Source organism: Trichechus manatus, unplaced genomic scaffold (assembly GCF_000243295.1).
Source record: "Trichechus manatus latirostris isolate Lorelei unplaced genomic scaffold, TriManLat1.0 scaffold00327, whole genome shotgun sequence".
In the NCBI taxonomy this organism is placed as follows: Eukaryota; Metazoa; Chordata; class Mammalia; order Sirenia; family Trichechidae; genus Trichechus; species Trichechus manatus.
In genome coordinates, this window is record NW_004444263.1 from 41,908 (window position 1) to 58,884 (window position 16,977).

Here is a 16,977-nt window from a genome sequence, read left to right on the forward strand (position 1 = left end):
TGTGTTTGGAGCCAAGAGCAGTTGCCTATGCCATCCTGTGGGGACCAGCCTTGGTCCCAAATTCTTAATATTTCTAGGGTCCCACTCTGTGCTAGGACCTCACAGCCATGTCTGAGCCCAGCCCTGAGCAGCGTGTGGTCAAGGCCTCAGTTGTCCCTTTGATGCCTGTGACAACCAGAGTTGCCAAACGAAGCCACAGGGCCTCAGATGAACGTGGGTGAGATGCAGTGTGGGGCCTGGACATCACTGTGGGCTGTCAAATCTTGGCGGTAGGACATGTCCCAGGTGACTGACTACCCATCTCCCTGGATCCTGAGGGTAGTCCCAGCTTCCTCTCCAGCTTGCAGTCTGTGGACCCTGGGATCCTTCCTCTTATTCTCCTGGGGACCCTAGCTCCCGGATCGTCAGTCTAGGCCCCCTCATACCCAGCTCTCTGCTTCTCCAGCCCCTGTACTTAGGAGTTCTGCAGCCCCAGCCCCAAATCTCAGTTCTACCTGAGGACTGACCCAGGGTCCCAGACCAGGTGAGGGCTCCCCCAGGGCCTCACACACTGCGGCTGAGTCACAGCTATGAGCTGAGGCAGCAGCCAAAGATGGCCCCCAGCCTGGAGGAGGGGGTGCAATCAGGGCCCAAGAGGTGTTGGAGACACAGCATTCATTCACTCATTGAAAAACATTTAATGAGCTCTCTGAGACAAGCACTGCTCTAGGCTTATAAAAACCAGACCTGTTGCCTTCGAGTTGATTCCAGTTTATAGGAACCTGTGGGACAGAGCAGAATTGCCCCAGAGGGTTTCCAAGGATGTAATCTTTATGGAAGCAGACTGCCACATCTTTCTCCCATGGAGTGGCTGGTGGGTTCAAACTGCTGACCTTTTGGTTAGCAGCCAAGCACTTAACCACTGCACCACCAGGGCTCCTTGTCTAGGCTTGATAATCATTAAATCAAAAAACAGACAAAAAAAAACAAAAAACAAAAAACCTGCTCTCCTAATGCTTACAATCTGACAGGAAAGGTAGACAAAAAATAAAAACATAGTAATAGTAGTAAATTACACGGTATAGGATATGTTCCATTATCTATTGCTGAGTAGGAAACAATCTCAAAATGGGTGACTTAAACCATCTTTTTATTTTCTCTCATTCTTTGGTCATCTGGGTCAGCAGGGAAACTCTTCTGCCTCATGTGATACGAGCTGGGGCTTCAGTCACCTGGATGCCCAACTGTTCAGAACATTTTAGAGGGCTCCATCACAGGGCTGCCACTGGTACTGGCTGTCAGCTGGGAGCTCAGTGAGCCTGTTAACCAGGTTACCTAGGTTCACCTCCACCTGGCTACTCCATATGGCTTAGCTGTTGCTAGCATGGCATCTGAGTTCCAGGAGGGAGTGTTTGAAGCAACCGAGTCAGAAACCAGAAGGCATCTTATGTCAGCACCTCAGAAGTCAGGCAGTGTCACTTTCCCCATGTTCTATTCATGGAAGCTAGTCACAGACTCAAGGGGAGGGAAGTCAGGCCCACCTCTAGATAGGGAATGGCAAGGTCACATTACAAAAGAACATGTGGAATGGGAGGTATTGTTGAGGCCATCTTTGGAAAAATAAATCTACGCAGTGCATTAAAAAGTGGTAAGAAATATAGAGAAAAAATTAATACCAAGTAATGAGGATAATGGAAGAAGTGGAACTTTTAAATAGGATGGTCAGGGTGAGCCTTGTTGAGGTGACATTTGAGCAAACTTGAAGGAGGTGAGGAACTGAGCCCCGCAGGTAAATGAAGGAAGAAAATTCCAGGACTACCCTCTGCGCATACCTAGGACTCTATGCTGGGGCAAGCACTAAAGCCCAGCAGGAGTAGAGGCAGGCAGTTGTAGGGTTCTGCGTCTCTTCTTTCTGCCCAAGTTTTTAGAAGTCTTGGGGATTGTGAGAGGTGAAGGTGCTGCTGTGTGGAGGAGGACTAGGAGAAAAAACAGAAGTGGGATCCCACCCTCACTCCATCTCTTTTCCCCCTTTCCTACATCCAGGGTCTCTCCAGGGTTCTGGTGACTGACAAGGAGGACCCTGAAGGCAATCACTCTCTGAGAGGCCAATCCTTTGTCTTCTTACCTGCCAGCATCACACTGACCTGGCTGCTAGAATGGAAGGAACTGACCTGGGGGGCATGAGACCCACCAGAGCAAGGCAGCTGTCGGGGTCCTCCCTGGAGAGGAGTTGAGATACACCTGCTTGGTGGAGCACCTGGGCCTGAAGGGGCCCCTCAGTGTGATTTGAGGTGAGGCATTGTCAGGAGACTGGAGGTGAGGGTAGGGTGAATCTCATCCAAACCCTGCTCATACTCTCTGCCCTTCTATTCAAGATCTGCCCTTCTCTCCTAAATGGAGATGCTGGGAATGTCCTCAGTCACCCTGACTATTCACATCTCAATCCTCACTGGGAAGCCCTTCTCACTCCAACCTCCTTCATTCCTATGTTCTGCAACAGCCCCAGGCTCTGAACTCTGCTTCCGCCTCTACCCTCCAGGAATAAATGGCTCACTAGGTGAGTGGGCTCTAGCTGAATCTGAGAGAAGGCAAAGGCTCATAGACCAGGGGTTGTGGAGGGCGAAAGGGCACAGCTAAAGTAGAAGTTGAAGGATTGGAAGGGATAAAGAAATGTTTCCACAGCATTTCTCATAGCCCATTGGAGCCGTTTTTTCCCTCACACTCAGGGACATGGAAAGAGCAGAAAGAGGGAAATATTCTACATGAGAGAAAAATGCAAGTGATTCCTCCATCTGCTGCCTTTTTCCTCTTGCCTATTCTGGCCAAGTTTGTGATATACATGTGTTCACCAAATCCCAGAAACCCTGGATTCAGAGGCTCACACTGAAACTTGGAACTTCTAGGGAAGTTTCCAACTATTAGGGAATAAAATTATTGAATTTATAAGCCCTGCAGACTGGAAAAAAAAAAAGTTCTGAGAAATGAAGATATGTATGGAGAACTGGCCATCATGTCTTGGATATTAAAGGCTGCACTGAATGACCTCAAATGTGGTGCTTAATGAGAGCCTCTTTTCTGTGTGAACTTGTGCAGGCCCTGAAACCTGTGTACCTTAGTGTCTTCTTTAGGAAACTGGTGAAATCCAAACAAAGGCTATAGTTAAAAGTATTGTACCAATATTAACTTCTTAGTATTTCAAATATACCATGATTATGTAGATGTTAACATCAGGGGGTGCTGGGTGAAGCATATACAGGAACCCTCTGTTCTGTCTGTACAACTCTTCCGTAAATCTAAAAGTATCCCAAAATAATTTTAATTTAAAAAAACGAAATGAGAAGAGCTCTCTTGAAAGCTTCCTGTGAAGATCACCTATGACAGGAACAGATCAGTGCCCATCAGGGTCTCACACTTACTAGGCTCTTACGTTTATGAAACAGGTGGATTTCAATAACCCTATGCCCCCAACTCCAGTGGAGTTTCACATGAAAGGTACAATGATTCATGTCAGCCCAGTCCTGCCAGTCATCTGGGTATGATGCAGTACTAAAGGTACCATCAACATGCTGGCCTGGAGGGATGGGGAGAGGCTCTGCAGCCCCTTTAACTTGTGGATGATGCTTCCCATAGTTCCCTGCTTATCCCTGCCTGAAGACAGAACCCTGCAGAGGCCAGCCCAGAACCCTCATTTAAGATTCTATTAGAGACTCAGGAAACAAAAAGTAAATGTACACAGTAACATAAAACCAGGTAATCTGGTCTATTTATCTTCATTTCTTCATATCCATGATTATGAGCTCCACAGCTTACCCAACAGATCTTGAATTGACCCGAAGCCCTTTCTTCATTTCTCACAGATGAACAAAGCCAAAATCCACAGACTATTTTTAATTTATGGCTCAGGACTACCTACCGTAAATTACTAGAGGTTACTCCATTTTTTAGTTTATAATCTAAAGCACAAACTCAGATGGTTGGAATTCCCAGTTTTCAGGAAGGAAACTTTGTTATTAGTGTAGAGTCTGGATTGTCTTGCAGAAGTCTCGCTTCTTTTTTTCCAATTGCTAATCTTGCCTTTAATTTACAAATATGATTAGTTCAGCTTCAGTGTTACTTTGTTGTGGACTGTTTAACCTTACACTGGGTGGTTTCACATATCTGTAACAGTGGTAGTTTGGGGCCCTAATGTTCCAATAATTAGACTAAGAAGTGTATACACTGCAATTCAAATATGAGTCATGCACAACCCTATCACAAAAGGGAATGAATGAAAACTCCCCTCCCTCAAAGTTTTTACAGTGGTACTTAGTCATTTTTCCACTGAAAAGTGGGAACCAGTCAGCTAATGGGGAGCACACCACCATTGGCCTCTAAAGGTGCTTCATCCTAAGTTTGAGAACCTGTAGGAAGGTCTCCCTGGCTGGCTCATGGACCACTACACCATGGTACAGACCATCTTCCCTTTGAATAGAGGGATGTCCCGAAGATAGTGAGCTGGTTAGCAGTTGTCCACTATCCAGCAATCTTTGCCTCCTGAATCACGTTTTTTCTGAGAACCCACCTTTCCCCATATGATTATCCACTCCCATCTGAGTCATCTCTGCCCAGAGGGATGTTGCTATGTTCTCCAGCCACAACAGGACACCATTTCAGAACACACTGCAGAAGTCCAACTTTTATGCACAAGGGTCACACACATGATGTACAGAGGGGACTTTTGATCTAGTGCTGAAGATTTGGAGCAGCTCAGTAGTTCAGCAAAGCTGAAACCTATACTAGTGTCAGGCTTTGTCAGGAGCCAAGGTTATAAGTGATACAAAGATGCCCAGATCTACTAGAAAAGGCAAACCCTAACAAGATACAACGCAAATCAGGGACAAGGGAAAAAGGCAATTCTGGGCCAGCAAGAAAAGAGGAAAGAGAAATAATGGGGGAATCAGCACATGAACCAGATCCAAGTATGAGTTTTCAAGTTGGGTAGACCAGGATATAAGGAGCCCTGGTGGCACAACAGAATAGTGCTCGGCTGTTAACTGAAAGGTTACCAGTTCTAAACCACCCAGCAGCTCCACGGGAGAAAGACCTGGCAACCTGCTCCCATAGATTACAACCAAGAAAACTGCAGGGTAGTTCTACCGTCACATGGAGTCAGAGTCGAAAATCCACTCAACAGCACCAAACAGACCTGGATGTGAATCCTCCAGGTTCTTCTACCAACCAGCTGTGCAGCCTTGAGCACATCTGGCCCAGAATTGGCCTCAGTTAACAAATATTTGCCTGAATAAGTGAGTGCTGAACGAAACCCTCTGAGCCAATTTCTTCATCTGCAAACCAATGATACAATTCCTACCTTGGAGAGCCGAGTGAGAAGACAGTGCTAAGCAAAACAGACACGAGAGGTGTGGGTGCCTGGGCAGCAGCACTCTGAAGCAAGTTATGCCTAAACTGGCAGCAATGTTTTTCACATCAACCAACAGTTTTTGGACTCTGTCTGGGGCCAGGCTGGGAGGTGGTGGTAGAGGAATGGGGCAGGGGCTGGTGCCTAGGGAGGGCTGGGCACTGAAGCAAGGCCCAAAGCCCAGTGGGAACCAGTTCTTGGCAGCTACTGGGCAGCTCAGACAGCTCCCTGCCTCACCACGATGCTCCCTCTGCCCTGGCTCTCTCAATGCTGTTGGCTTTGCCAGGGCCTCCTGCCCTCCTGGCCCCTGGTACCCCAGGCCTCCCGGGAGTGCTGTTCCCAGAGCCCCAAGGCAAGCACAGAAGACCAGCTCCTTGGACAGTGGAAAGATGAGGTCACCCCCCAGGGTAAGTGACACCAGTGGTAGCGGCGGACGGTGTGAACGGTTATTGGTACTCGCGTGGGACAGGAGCCTCCCTGATCCCATTCCACACCAACACTGCTAGACCCACACTGTCCCTCACCACAGGAGCTTGTCACCTAGCTCCAGCTCTCAACTCCTTCCCCCCACGCTCCTGACCTCAGAGCTTCCTCCCCCTCCCCAGAGCAGTAGTTCACCAAGTCCTTGAACGTTAATTTCCCCTTATATGACAGTTAATTATTTCTTAGAGGAGAGGGCCAGCCAGTCCTCTCCTTCCTATGACCCCAGACTCCTGTACAAGGGGAGAGGCTCTCAGGGTCCAGTTACAGTCCCTGAGCCAGTGATCTCTTAACCGCCCCCCAGAGGCCTATGCCCTACACAGGAAGCACCTTGGCTTCCCAAGTGATCTTAAACCAAGGAGAAAGGGGAAGGTGGGATTCCTGACTCCCAACCAGAGCCTCAGCCCCTTCCCTGACTGATACTCTCCCCCCAAATCCTCCCTCACCAAGGTCCTGGCCCCATCACACAGCTGAGCTGGCCCAAGCTGAGGAGTTGCTGGAGCAGCAACTAGAGCTGTACCAGGCCCTGCTGGAAGGGCAAGAGGGGGTCTGGGAGGCCCAGGCCCTGGTGCTCAAGATCCAGAAGCTGAAGGAACAAATGAGACACCGAGAAGTCGGGGGGGAAATGCCTAAGCTTCCTACCAGTCCCCAACTCAGTCTCCCATATTGGAAATACTGCACACCACCCCCGACAAGCCGTTCAATTAGGAACATCCCAGCTTCTCCCAGACTAATGAGAAAACCAACTGAGCCCTCCAAAATGGGCCAGAAATTGGAGGACAGCGGGGAGCCTCAACCTTTGCCGTCTGCTTAGGCACATCCCCACTATGCCCCCACCCACTGACCTCTTGGCCCAAAGCAGGGCCCTTATCTTGCATCACACCTGAAAATGACCTCACCCCAAATCCAATAAAGGGATGGAGCATTTACAGATACCACAGACGCACACTGTTTCATTTTTAGTTTTGTTAAAAAAAATTCTGACAAATCAGGAATGGGGACTTAGGAGTGGTGCTGATGCAACAGAGGGAAGCCGTGGGGGAGGGGGTCAGGGGTAGGTGGCAGTAGTGTCTCCTTCACCCCCACGCCTGGTGGTGTCTCCTGAAGAGGGACAGACTGTCATATTCCAGAATGAGTGAATCCTCTACCGTGTCTGTTCAACTGAAGAGAAAATATGATAGTTAGAATAAGGCATGGAAAGGAAAAAGGGAGGTTGGTAGACACACGTACAAACATGCAGATGTCTGTGTCGTGTATGGGTTCAGAGGACAGACCTGGTGTGGGGGAAAGAGAATAATTTGATGAGAGAAGAGAGACCCCACATAGATGTCAACAAATCATCCCAACATGGTATCAAAAACCAGGGGAGCGTGAATTTTATTCCTTGTCAAGTGCCTGATACACATAACGGGATTTAAAACAAATATACTAAAGAACAAGAAGCTAAAAAGTAGGGGAAGCCAATTGCACGAGATCAATACTCACTGTAGGAGGAGATGTCTATCTCATCAGGCAGCTCACTAATATTGACCTCAAAGCGATCTTGAACATCATTAAGAATCTTGGCATCATTCTCATCCGACACAAACGTAATGGCCAAGCCCTTGGTGCCAAACCGGCCTGCTCTGGCCACCTGGATGGAGAAAGAGGTTAGGACTGGAACACTCAAAAGAGGGAAGATACCCAAAAGGGATGAAGATATAAGCTATGAAAAGATACAGAAAATAAGGGGGCAGGAGAGAAAAATGGGATGTCAATCTGAGTGTGGGGCTTACCCGATGCAGGTAAGTGTCAGAATCCTCAGGCATGTCATAGTTAAAGGCAATGTTCACCCGCTCGATGTCCATGCCTCGGCCAAATAGGTTGGTAGCCACAAGAATTCGTCTTTGAAAATCTTTAAACTGCTGGTACCGAGAAAGCCTTTGTGAGAAAGGAAATTAGAAAAACATTGAAGTTCTCTTCTCTCAATGGTCCTTTTCCCCCTAGAATACAAAAATATCCTCTCCACCACCAACTCACCTCTCCTCCTGGGGCATCCCACGGTGGATGGCAATGGCTGGGAAATTCTGCTCCACCAGGAGCTGGGCCAGGGCAATGCAACGCTGCACAGACTTCACAAAGATCACCACCTGTGCAAGCGTTGTGTAGGGGGAGGTGTAGGTCCACGAAGGTTATGTGTAAGAGAGAAAGAAGATTGTGCGAGGAAGTTTTCAGTAATTTCACTTTCAAAGGAATTCCTCCCAGTCCCTCATTCCCCACCGATTTTCCCTTCTGCTCTAAATCTAACTTAAACTTTCCCTTTTGGCTCTGATTTTACCTGAGTAGACTGGCCTCACTGGAGCGCTGGTAGTGCTTGGCTGCTAACCAAAAGGTCAGCAGTTCAAACCTACCAGGTGCTCCATGGGAGAAAGATGTGGCAGTTTGCTTCTGTAAAGATTCGCAGCCTAGGAAACCCTATGGGGGCAGTTCTACTCTGTCCTACAGGGTTACTATGAGTAGGAATCGACTCACCAGCAATAAGTTTAGTTTATTTTTTAGATTGGCTTCAGATCCCTGGGTGGCACAAATGGTTAAGCACCCAACTACTAGCTGAAAGGTTGGCGGTTTGAACCAACCCGGAAGTGCCTTGGCAGACAGACCTGGCAATCTGCTTCTGAAAGGTCTCACACTTAAAAAAAACCCTATGAAGCAGTTTTACTGTACACAACATGGGGTTGCCACAAGTCAGCACAGACTCAATGGCAACCAACAACAGACTGGCCTCTGAGAAGGTGCAGAGAACAGTAGCCAAAACAGTCAGACATGTGAGGAAACAAGAATGAAGCTACCTCATTAAAAAGCAATAAAAATTAGAAGTAAAATCTGCAAAGACCATGATCAACATTCCTGTTCACCAAAATATTAGACCCAAGGGACCTACCCTAATTTTGGGCAGAAGTTTTTAGTGCAAATAAACCACGTTAACAGGTAAACTGACATAACGCTTCTCCTCAGTAGTAGCACAAGAAATAAACATTTAAGAACCCTGTTGTTAGTTGACACTGAGTTGGCTATGACACATGACAACCTCACGCATAACAGAGATGGCCCAGACCTGTGCCATCTCCATGATCTTTGGGCCCATTGTTGGCTACTGTGTCAGTCCATCTTGTTGAGGGTTTCATTGTTTCTGACCCATGATGTCCTTTCTCTAGCAACTGATCTTTCCTGATGACATGTCCAAAATAAAAAGACAAAAATCTCATCATCCTTACTACTAGGAAGCATTCCAGTTGTATTTCTTCTAAGACTGATTTGCTTGTTCTTCCCCAACACAATTCAAATGCAGCAATACATCTTTTTTCATTGTCCAGCTTTCACATCCATGTAAGATTGATAAGATTATGGCCTGAGTCAGATGCACCTTAGTCATCCAAGTGACATCTTTGCTTTTTAAAACTTCAAAGAGGTCTTTTGCAGCAGATTTGCCCAATGCAATTTGCTGTTTGATTTCTTGACTGCTGCTTCCATGGGTATTGACGGTTGATTCAAATAAAATGAAATCCGTGACTTCTATTTTTTCTCCATTTACCATTACGTTGTTTTCTGGTCCAGTTGCAAGGATTTTCATTTTCTTTACATTCTGGTGCAATCCATACTGAAGGCTATAGTCCTTGACCATCAATAAGAGCAAGCTGTCCTCATTTTCAGCAAGCAAAGTTGTGTCATCTGCTTATCGCAAGGTTGTTAACAAGTCTTTTTCCAATTGTAATGCCATGTTCTTCATACAGTCCAGCTTCTTGGATTATTTGGTCAGCACAAAGACTGACTAAATAAGGTAAAAGGATACAACCCCACTGCACACCTTTTCCAATTTTGAACCACACAGTATCCACTTGCTGTCTGAGTGACTACTTCTTGATCGATAAGTACAAGGAAGTGTTCTGGAATTCCCATTCTTCGTAATGTTATCCATAATTTACTATGATGCACACAAATGCCTTTACATAGTCAATAAAACACAGGTAAATATCTTTTTAGTAGTCACTCCTTTCAGCCAAGACCCAGCTGACATCAGAACGATATCCATGGTTCCATGTCTTCTTCTGAATTCCCAGAAATTCCCTGTTGATGTACAGCTGCAGTCATTTTTGAATAACAGGCCCAAAATAGTTCCGGATTTTTAAAAATCTAAAACCCTTTGACATTATTTTTTGAAGTTTACTTACTAAAGTAATTATCAGTACACTGACTATCTGTCCACATAACCAAGGGAACAGAAAAGGAGCTCCCACCTTGCTCATGCTCTCTCCCCCTTGGTACACATCAGAGATCACCAGTTTGACCAAATAAGACATATATAGTCTTTTTTAAGTTAATTTCCCCACCATTCTCTCCTATATCACATGTGGTTTCCTCAGTCAAACGGTACTGAATCAACAAGTTTCTGCTACAGCTGGAGATGAATCCAATGCTCACCGCCTACCAGACTTTGAACAACTGACCTGGTTAAACTCAAGGACATCTAGAAGGTCAAAGAGCTTCCGGTTCTTCTCGTTGTCCTTCAGTTTCACGTAGTACTGCTGCAACCCATGCAGCGTCAGCTTCGTCTCATCATCCACGAAGATCTCCATTGGCTGGGGGGGAGGAAGGGGGTAGGGAACGGGAGGAGGGCAGAGTGGGGGGGTTAAACCTGGGGGGGGTGGGTGGAGGAAGTTGATATCCAATACACCCCATGGGGGGGATGGGGAGAAGAAAGAAGACTGAAAATCCCAACCTCCCCCAAAAAAATCCGCATTTTAATGTGGCTTCTTCCATGTTGGACCTAATTTCCTCCCTATCAATGGGGTTTTAAGACTGCCCAACTGAAAACTGTCACGGGAAGGGAACTTTCCAAGAGAGGAAAAAAATGGTGGAACCACCCAATGGCAAGAGGTCATTATTGCAAATGGATGGTGGAGAAAAGAATCAAAACAACGGGAGATGTTTCTCAAAGGGAAAACATGATCCAAACATCTCGGAAACGATGGGAAAAGGTGACTCAAGGTCACAACAACCCCATCAGAGCTGATTATGATATGCAGCAGGGGACAAGGACTTCTCCACTTGAACATTCTCTTAAGTGGGAGAATCATATACTCATAAAGAGAGCGGGTATCTTAAAGATCAGAATGCTACAATAGACACGGCTAACATGAAAGGAAAAACAAAAACTAGTCAAGGTGCATAACAACTTGCCCTCAGACCATAAGACAATAGTTTTAGAAAATGAGATTGGTCTCTGAATGAAGTCAAATCATCTACAGGGTTACGTGGAATGTATCAATAATTGGTGATTTAAAAAAAAAAAAAAAAAAAAAACACCACCCTTGAAGGGGAGGAAGGTAGCATAAGCAAGACAGAAAGTGACAAGATTCAACAACCCCGAAGTTCAGCTTTCCTACCACCCTTCATACTAACTCAGGGACACAGTTAACACGAACACCCAGAGACCAAGATGGGAAAGGGTGTGTGTGTGTGTGTGTGTGTGTGTCTGTCATGGAGAAAAACCATAAGCTCAATCCTAGAAGACAGGCTAGCAAAAGGCAGGCTTTCAAAGAAAAGCTCCATGGCCGCCTTCAAGTCTAATTCTAGCCCCCAAATACAACTAAAGAGTTATAATACCACAGGAAAAAGTAGTGCAAGGAGGCAAAGAACACACTCCACTGCTTATACAATGGGCCTCATCTAGCCCTAAACCCTAACACCCACCTGGATACACCCAAGTGGAACTCCTCCCGTTTAAGCTTTCCCATACCCCTCTCCCCTCGGTATTAAAAAAGAAAAAAAATCTACCATCCCATTCAGGACACCCCTCCCCACAACACACATGGGAGGGAGAAGGGAGGCACACCACGCGTTGGGTTCAGGAAAAAAACCGGGAACAGAAAAAAAGAGGCTGGTTTGGTCCTCAGCTTCCTGGTCAGGATTCCCCGCAGCCTCCGCTGCCGCCATCCACCGCTGGGTGCTGTCCGCATTCCCCCGCCGCATCACGGTGAGTTCTCTGTTGCCGGCTCACATCAACCGAGGTTCCAGATGGGTGCGAGGAGGTATGGGTGGGAAGGAGTAGGGGATCGGGGATTGAGGTGCCAAAGGCCCCCACCCCAGAGGTGGGGAGGGGGCAGATTTGTGCTGTTTGCTCTTCTTCTGGACATGCCCTGTCATCTGTCTGTCCCTCTCTTGCTCTCCTGCCACCGGGAGGTGTGAGTTTTGGGGAGTGGAAAGCTCCAGTTGTATGCTTGATGCCACCTTGAGGGTGCGTGGTTGTAAAGGATATGCAGGAGACAATGGGTGGTAGGGCAGAAAATCCTGCCCTCCCCCAGAAGGGAGAAGAGGTTCAAAAAAATTTGTGGTTAAAAAAAAAAGTCGAACACTACCCGCTCTCATGTTAACCCGACCAAGTCTTCCGGAGTTTCCCTGGCGCCCGCGCAGACCCTAACACTAGCTGTCTCTGCCTCTGTCTGTCTCTTCAAGGAGTCATCGCTCCCGGACGGGCACATGCTCCCTTCTCAGCGCTTGAAGGATAAGGGAGTCTGGAGGAAAAGGGCGAGGAAGGGAAGGAGGCAGCGGGCAGGGAGTGGAGGAAGAGAAGGTAGAAGGGTATTTACGTCTTGCATGAACTTGCGGCAGACTGGACGGATCTCTTTGCTCAAGGTAGCACTGAACATCATGACCTGCTTCTCATGGGGGGTCATGCGAAAAATTTCCTGGACATCCCGACGCATGTCTATAAAAGAAATTACAGGAGAAATGATGCATATGTGATTAAGAACAGAGGCAGGCTTCCCAAATGAAGTGGAAACTAATGGAAATGGACAAGCAAGGGAGTCATTTCATGGAAAGATTTGCCTCTGGTCTCTCTGCTCTATTTTCTCCAACCACTATAAAATCAAAACCATAATAATATAATGGAAAGAATGACGAATTTCAAATGAAGATCTGGGATCAGGTTCCAGTTGTGTTTTAACTGGACAAGGAACAAGATCATGTAACTCCACCAAGTCTTTAACAATAAAATGGAGACAAAACCCCTTTCAGAGGTTCACAAGGATGAAGCATTTTTTAAGGCCCTTTTCCCAACTCATCACTCCCCAAGTCCCAGTCTATAGCAGTCAACAAATATTGAAGACCTATTCCATTCCAGAGTCCATTTTACATCTCCTCTAAATCATACTTTCCCATCTAGTCAGGGAGATATAACATCTCTACCTAGAGCCTACCTGACAGCTTGCCATCTTGTATAACCAAAGACCGTTTGGGGTGACTTCTTCCTTGGGCTATGTCCATCCCCATGCTCCCATTCTCCAAAATTCAGTCCTTATATAAAGTTTCCCGTTATTAACCTCCCTTAACACGCTGGAATACCACATAATACAAACATTCTCCACACTAATCCTAGAACTTTTAGAGATCTATTCAGCTACAAATTCTGACCATACATGCTGTATTGGGACTGCCAGATGGCAGACTGTCTCCTTAACGTCTTCCTTATAACACCCACTATGGGAATCTATCAAAGAAAGGATGGTGGTGAGGATTTCTAAGATTAGCAAAGTCCCCTACTCTCAAAACCAAAGAAACAGATATCTGTCATAGAAAGAACATGACACCTTTCTCCCCTGATCACCATGGTTGCTTAAAAGGGTAACAAAGACTGACTTAAGCTCCCTAACCCTTGCCACCAATCAGGGAGCCCAGAGCCATCAGTCATGGGTGATAGATTAAGAGTCGTCCTTGCACTGAAGTGCTCCTGTATCAAACAAACATCATTTGGCTCCAAAGGGCAATTTCCCAGATTACTATCCCAGTGTTAGCATTCCACTCACCGAGTTGTTCAAGCATCTTATCACACTCATCCAAGATAAAGTGTTTAATATGTTTGAGGTTGAGGCTCTTATTTCGAGCCAGGGCCAGGATGCGGCCAGGGGTCCCCACGACGATATGCGGGCAATTCTTCTTCAGCACCTCTTCATCCTTCTTGATAGACAGACCACCAAAAAAAACTGCAACCTGCCAACCGAGGAGAGAAAAGAAAGTGAGTCTCACAAGGAAGGAAAGATTCCAGTCTCTCCAGTTTCATTCTTTAAGCTTAATCTAAACCAATTCTTAAAACATTTCAGAGCTAAGAGACTTTGTTGCTGTGTGTCAGCAAGTCGATTCCAACTCACAGCAACCCAGTGTGTCAGTGAAGAATTGCCCCAAAGCGTTTACTAAGCTGTAATCTTTACAGGAGCAAAATGCCAGGTCTTTCCTCCCATGGAGCAGCTGGTGGGTTTGAAATGTCAACCTGTTAGCAGCCAAGTGCTTAACTACTATGCCACCAAGACTTCTTACAAAATAGATTTTAGAAGTCATCTAATCGAAAATTTGTATGTCCCCCAAACATTGAGGCTCAGAAACAAGTGACTTGCACAAAGCTGCATGCCTAATTGACTTAATCTAACAATCTTCCTTCAGGTGACTGTAAGGCCAAGCTTCACTATAACAATGAGGATAAAGGAGTGTCAAGTACCACAAAAAGCACACAGAACATCATTTTCCTAACTGAACCTAAGTTTTTAAACTCCTTAACGTGAAATTACTGATTCAGGCTAAACTCATCACTCCACATTAAAACCATTAGGTAAACGGTTGTTGAAGATCTGGGCATCAGTACAGTGCTGAGTAACACCAGTAACTGCTTTCTAGTTTCAAGGGGGAAAAGAACAATGGCAGGATCAGACTGTTATAATGCTAATTCTGTGGTAATTCTTAAAATCACTAATTGTGCATCAGCTAGGTATGTGATAAAATAGGAAGTATATAGTATCATCTATGAAAAATTCTCACTTAAAATGTTTAACTTAAATTAAGTTTTCAGATATAAACCCCAGTTACAGGAAACACTAAGAAAGAATAAGCTGAACACAAGGAAATAACCCAACAAATCCAGAGGTGGGACAATGGCCCAATCTCTCAACAAGTCATCAGAGCATTCATTTTAAGCAATAATTAAAAAAGAGAGTAAGAAAAGACAATTCGTAACTGATCTTTACAGTACAAATGTTTCAAGTGGCAGGAGGGTAATAAATTGGACCTATAGGAGAGGAAGTATAATCCTAGCTCACTACTGGGCTCAACAATGTTTCCATAGTCGTAACAATGTAAACTGCCCTTCCTCATTTTCAACTTTTAAAATCAACCCACAGACCAGGCTATTTGGTGGAAGGACAGAAAATGTAAATATCACTGACTCTGGTACCGTGCATACAAATACATCTGGCATGCATGTCACATTTAAAGGACTAAAATTAACATAATTTCAAAAAACTAGGAAAAAGAATAGTGTAAGTGAGGTAAATAACCTTTCCTAAAATGAACTAAAAAAAGGTCTATAATTTGATAAATCAAGAAAACAGTGCCTTTCTGTCAAGGGTGATAAAAAAAATTCGGAAAAGGATAGTGATGATGGCTGCACAACAAAGTAAACATAATTAATGTCACTTAATCGTACACAAAAAAAACGTTGAAATGGTAAATACTGTTACATATACTTTCACAGTTAAAAAAAAAAAAAAAGTGCCTATTACTTGGTTACACAGAACCACCAGAACTAAAAAAATTAGTTAACAAGTGATTACCTTCTATGAAGGATTGGAAATGGGAATACTAAATCTTTTCATTACAAGGCCTTGTGGATTATTTCGGTGTTTTTACCGTACAGATACTACTTTGATTTTTAAGAAATTACTTTTAGTTTAGAACTATGATCAAACATTCCTAATTCCTTTAAAACATAAATGAATAATGGAACGAATTATAATAACCTGAACAAAAGTATTGTTTGTCACCTCATGTTAGCCAGTAAGATAAAAAAACTATTATATACCTCACTTCTCAAATTCCTGTGGATCTCTTTAAAATGAATGTTCATATTCAGTAGGTCTGGGGTGGGGCCCATATAATCTGCATTTCCAACAAGTTTCCAGACGATGCTGAAGCTATAGGTCTGGGAACCACACTTTATCAGTTATATAATGAAAAACAGCACAAGCCAACTCTGTGGTGGCCCCTAGACATCTTTCCATCTTTTGCCATCTTAATTCTCAAAATTCACACACGATACTAAAGCTGTTGAGTGCTTCCAGCCTTGCCCTGCCACACAACCTAAAACTCTAAAACTGTCAGCCAAAGGACCAAGAAATGATTCAAAATTGGCATACAGTTGTAACAAAAGGGTGGTCTTGTGGTAAGCACCATCCATAGCCCAATCATCATGGACTCCCCTGCTATGCAGACACATTTACCCTATGTGTTAAAAACCGCAACAAACTAAAGCTTCTCCAAAATTAGATACAGCAAGCATCTATGAAATTACACTGCACATCCAAATGAGCCCTAGACTTTAATAAAATCTCTTATACACCCAAAGTTTGCAGGAACTTACTGTTAACGTACCATTTTTCGCAAATAATGTGCCCACATAAATAACATGCCCATACGTATAACGCGCAGCATAGCTCACTTACAAAAATAGCGAGGGGGGTTGCGCAGTTGACAAAAATGTTTAACACATGCATTATTTGCATTAAAATATGGTACACTGAGGCTCATGTATAGATATTTGACACCTGTGGATGTGAAGACTGCCAATCTGCAAGTCTCTTATCTCCAACTCCCCACGCTCTCACCCTCCCACACTTCTTCACCCTGGCTTACCTTGACATTGGGCATGTATTTAGAGAAGCGTTCATACTCTTTGCTAATCTGAAAAGCCAACTCCCGAGTGTGACACATCACCAACACAGACACCTTAGGGGAGAAGCAGATACAGACATACAGTATACCCTTTCACTATCACTCTCCCCTCTGGGGAAATGAAAAAGCACACCTGGTAGATCATAACTTCAAATCTGAGCCGTAAATCATTAACCCCACCCCTCCACCTCAACAAGGCTTATTACAGTACTCCCCCACAACCAACAGTCAAGAGTGATAGAGGTCATCTTAGCAACAAACGCTCATGGCTCTGAAAGCATCATGTAGCTGGGACAGTAACACCCTTCCTAATTATCCCTAACTAAACCACCTTCCCCAGAACTAGCCCCTCCCCACCCCCCTGC

General features: G+C 45.1%; 2 protein-coding genes and 2 non-coding genes across 6 annotated transcripts in view; 1 reads left to right on the forward strand and 3 right to left on the reverse strand.

Annotated features, from left to right (window-relative positions):
• The first annotated feature begins 1,539 nt into the window (after positions 1–1,539).
• On the forward strand, positions 1,540–6,790 carry MCCD1 (mitochondrial coiled-coil domain 1). The gene is given in 4 exon segments (XM_023725526.1): positions 1,540–5,740; positions 5,742–5,784; positions 6,115–6,121; positions 6,313–6,790. Coding segments are annotated over 4 exon segments (531 nt in total). The 5' UTR covers positions 1,540–5,618; the 3' UTR covers positions 6,672–6,790.
• Positions 6,788–16,977, reverse strand: part of DDX39B (DExD-box helicase 39B) — a 13,353-nt gene continuing 3,163 nt past the window's right edge. For 2 of the 3 annotated variants that reach the window (XM_004390729.2, XM_023725524.1), the window contains exons 4-11: positions 16,574–16,666; positions 13,702–13,885; positions 12,484–12,602; positions 10,342–10,473; positions 7,877–7,986; positions 7,633–7,777; positions 7,343–7,490; positions 6,788–7,018 (exon numbers count right to left, since the gene is read on the reverse strand). In XM_004390729.2, the coding sequence (XP_004390786.1) occupies positions 7,002–7,018; positions 7,343–7,490; positions 7,633–7,777; positions 7,877–7,986; positions 10,342–10,473; positions 12,484–12,602; positions 13,702–13,885; positions 16,574–16,666 (948 nt within the window). In that variant the 3' untranslated portion in view covers positions 6,788–7,001. The remainder of the gene's footprint in view (positions 7,019–7,342; positions 7,491–7,632; positions 7,778–7,876; positions 7,987–10,341; positions 10,474–12,483; positions 12,603–13,701; positions 13,886–16,573; positions 16,667–16,977) is intronic. The other variant, XM_023725525.1, reaches the window with a different exon arrangement.
• Positions 13,574–13,650, reverse strand: LOC111819240 (small nucleolar RNA SNORD83). Its single transcript, XR_002822982.1, has one exon. It is a non-coding gene; the product is annotated as a small nucleolar RNA SNORD83 (small nucleolar RNA).
• On the reverse strand, positions 16,832–16,901 carry LOC111819241 (small nucleolar RNA SNORD83). Its single transcript, XR_002822983.1, has one exon. It is a non-coding gene; the product is annotated as a small nucleolar RNA SNORD83 (small nucleolar RNA).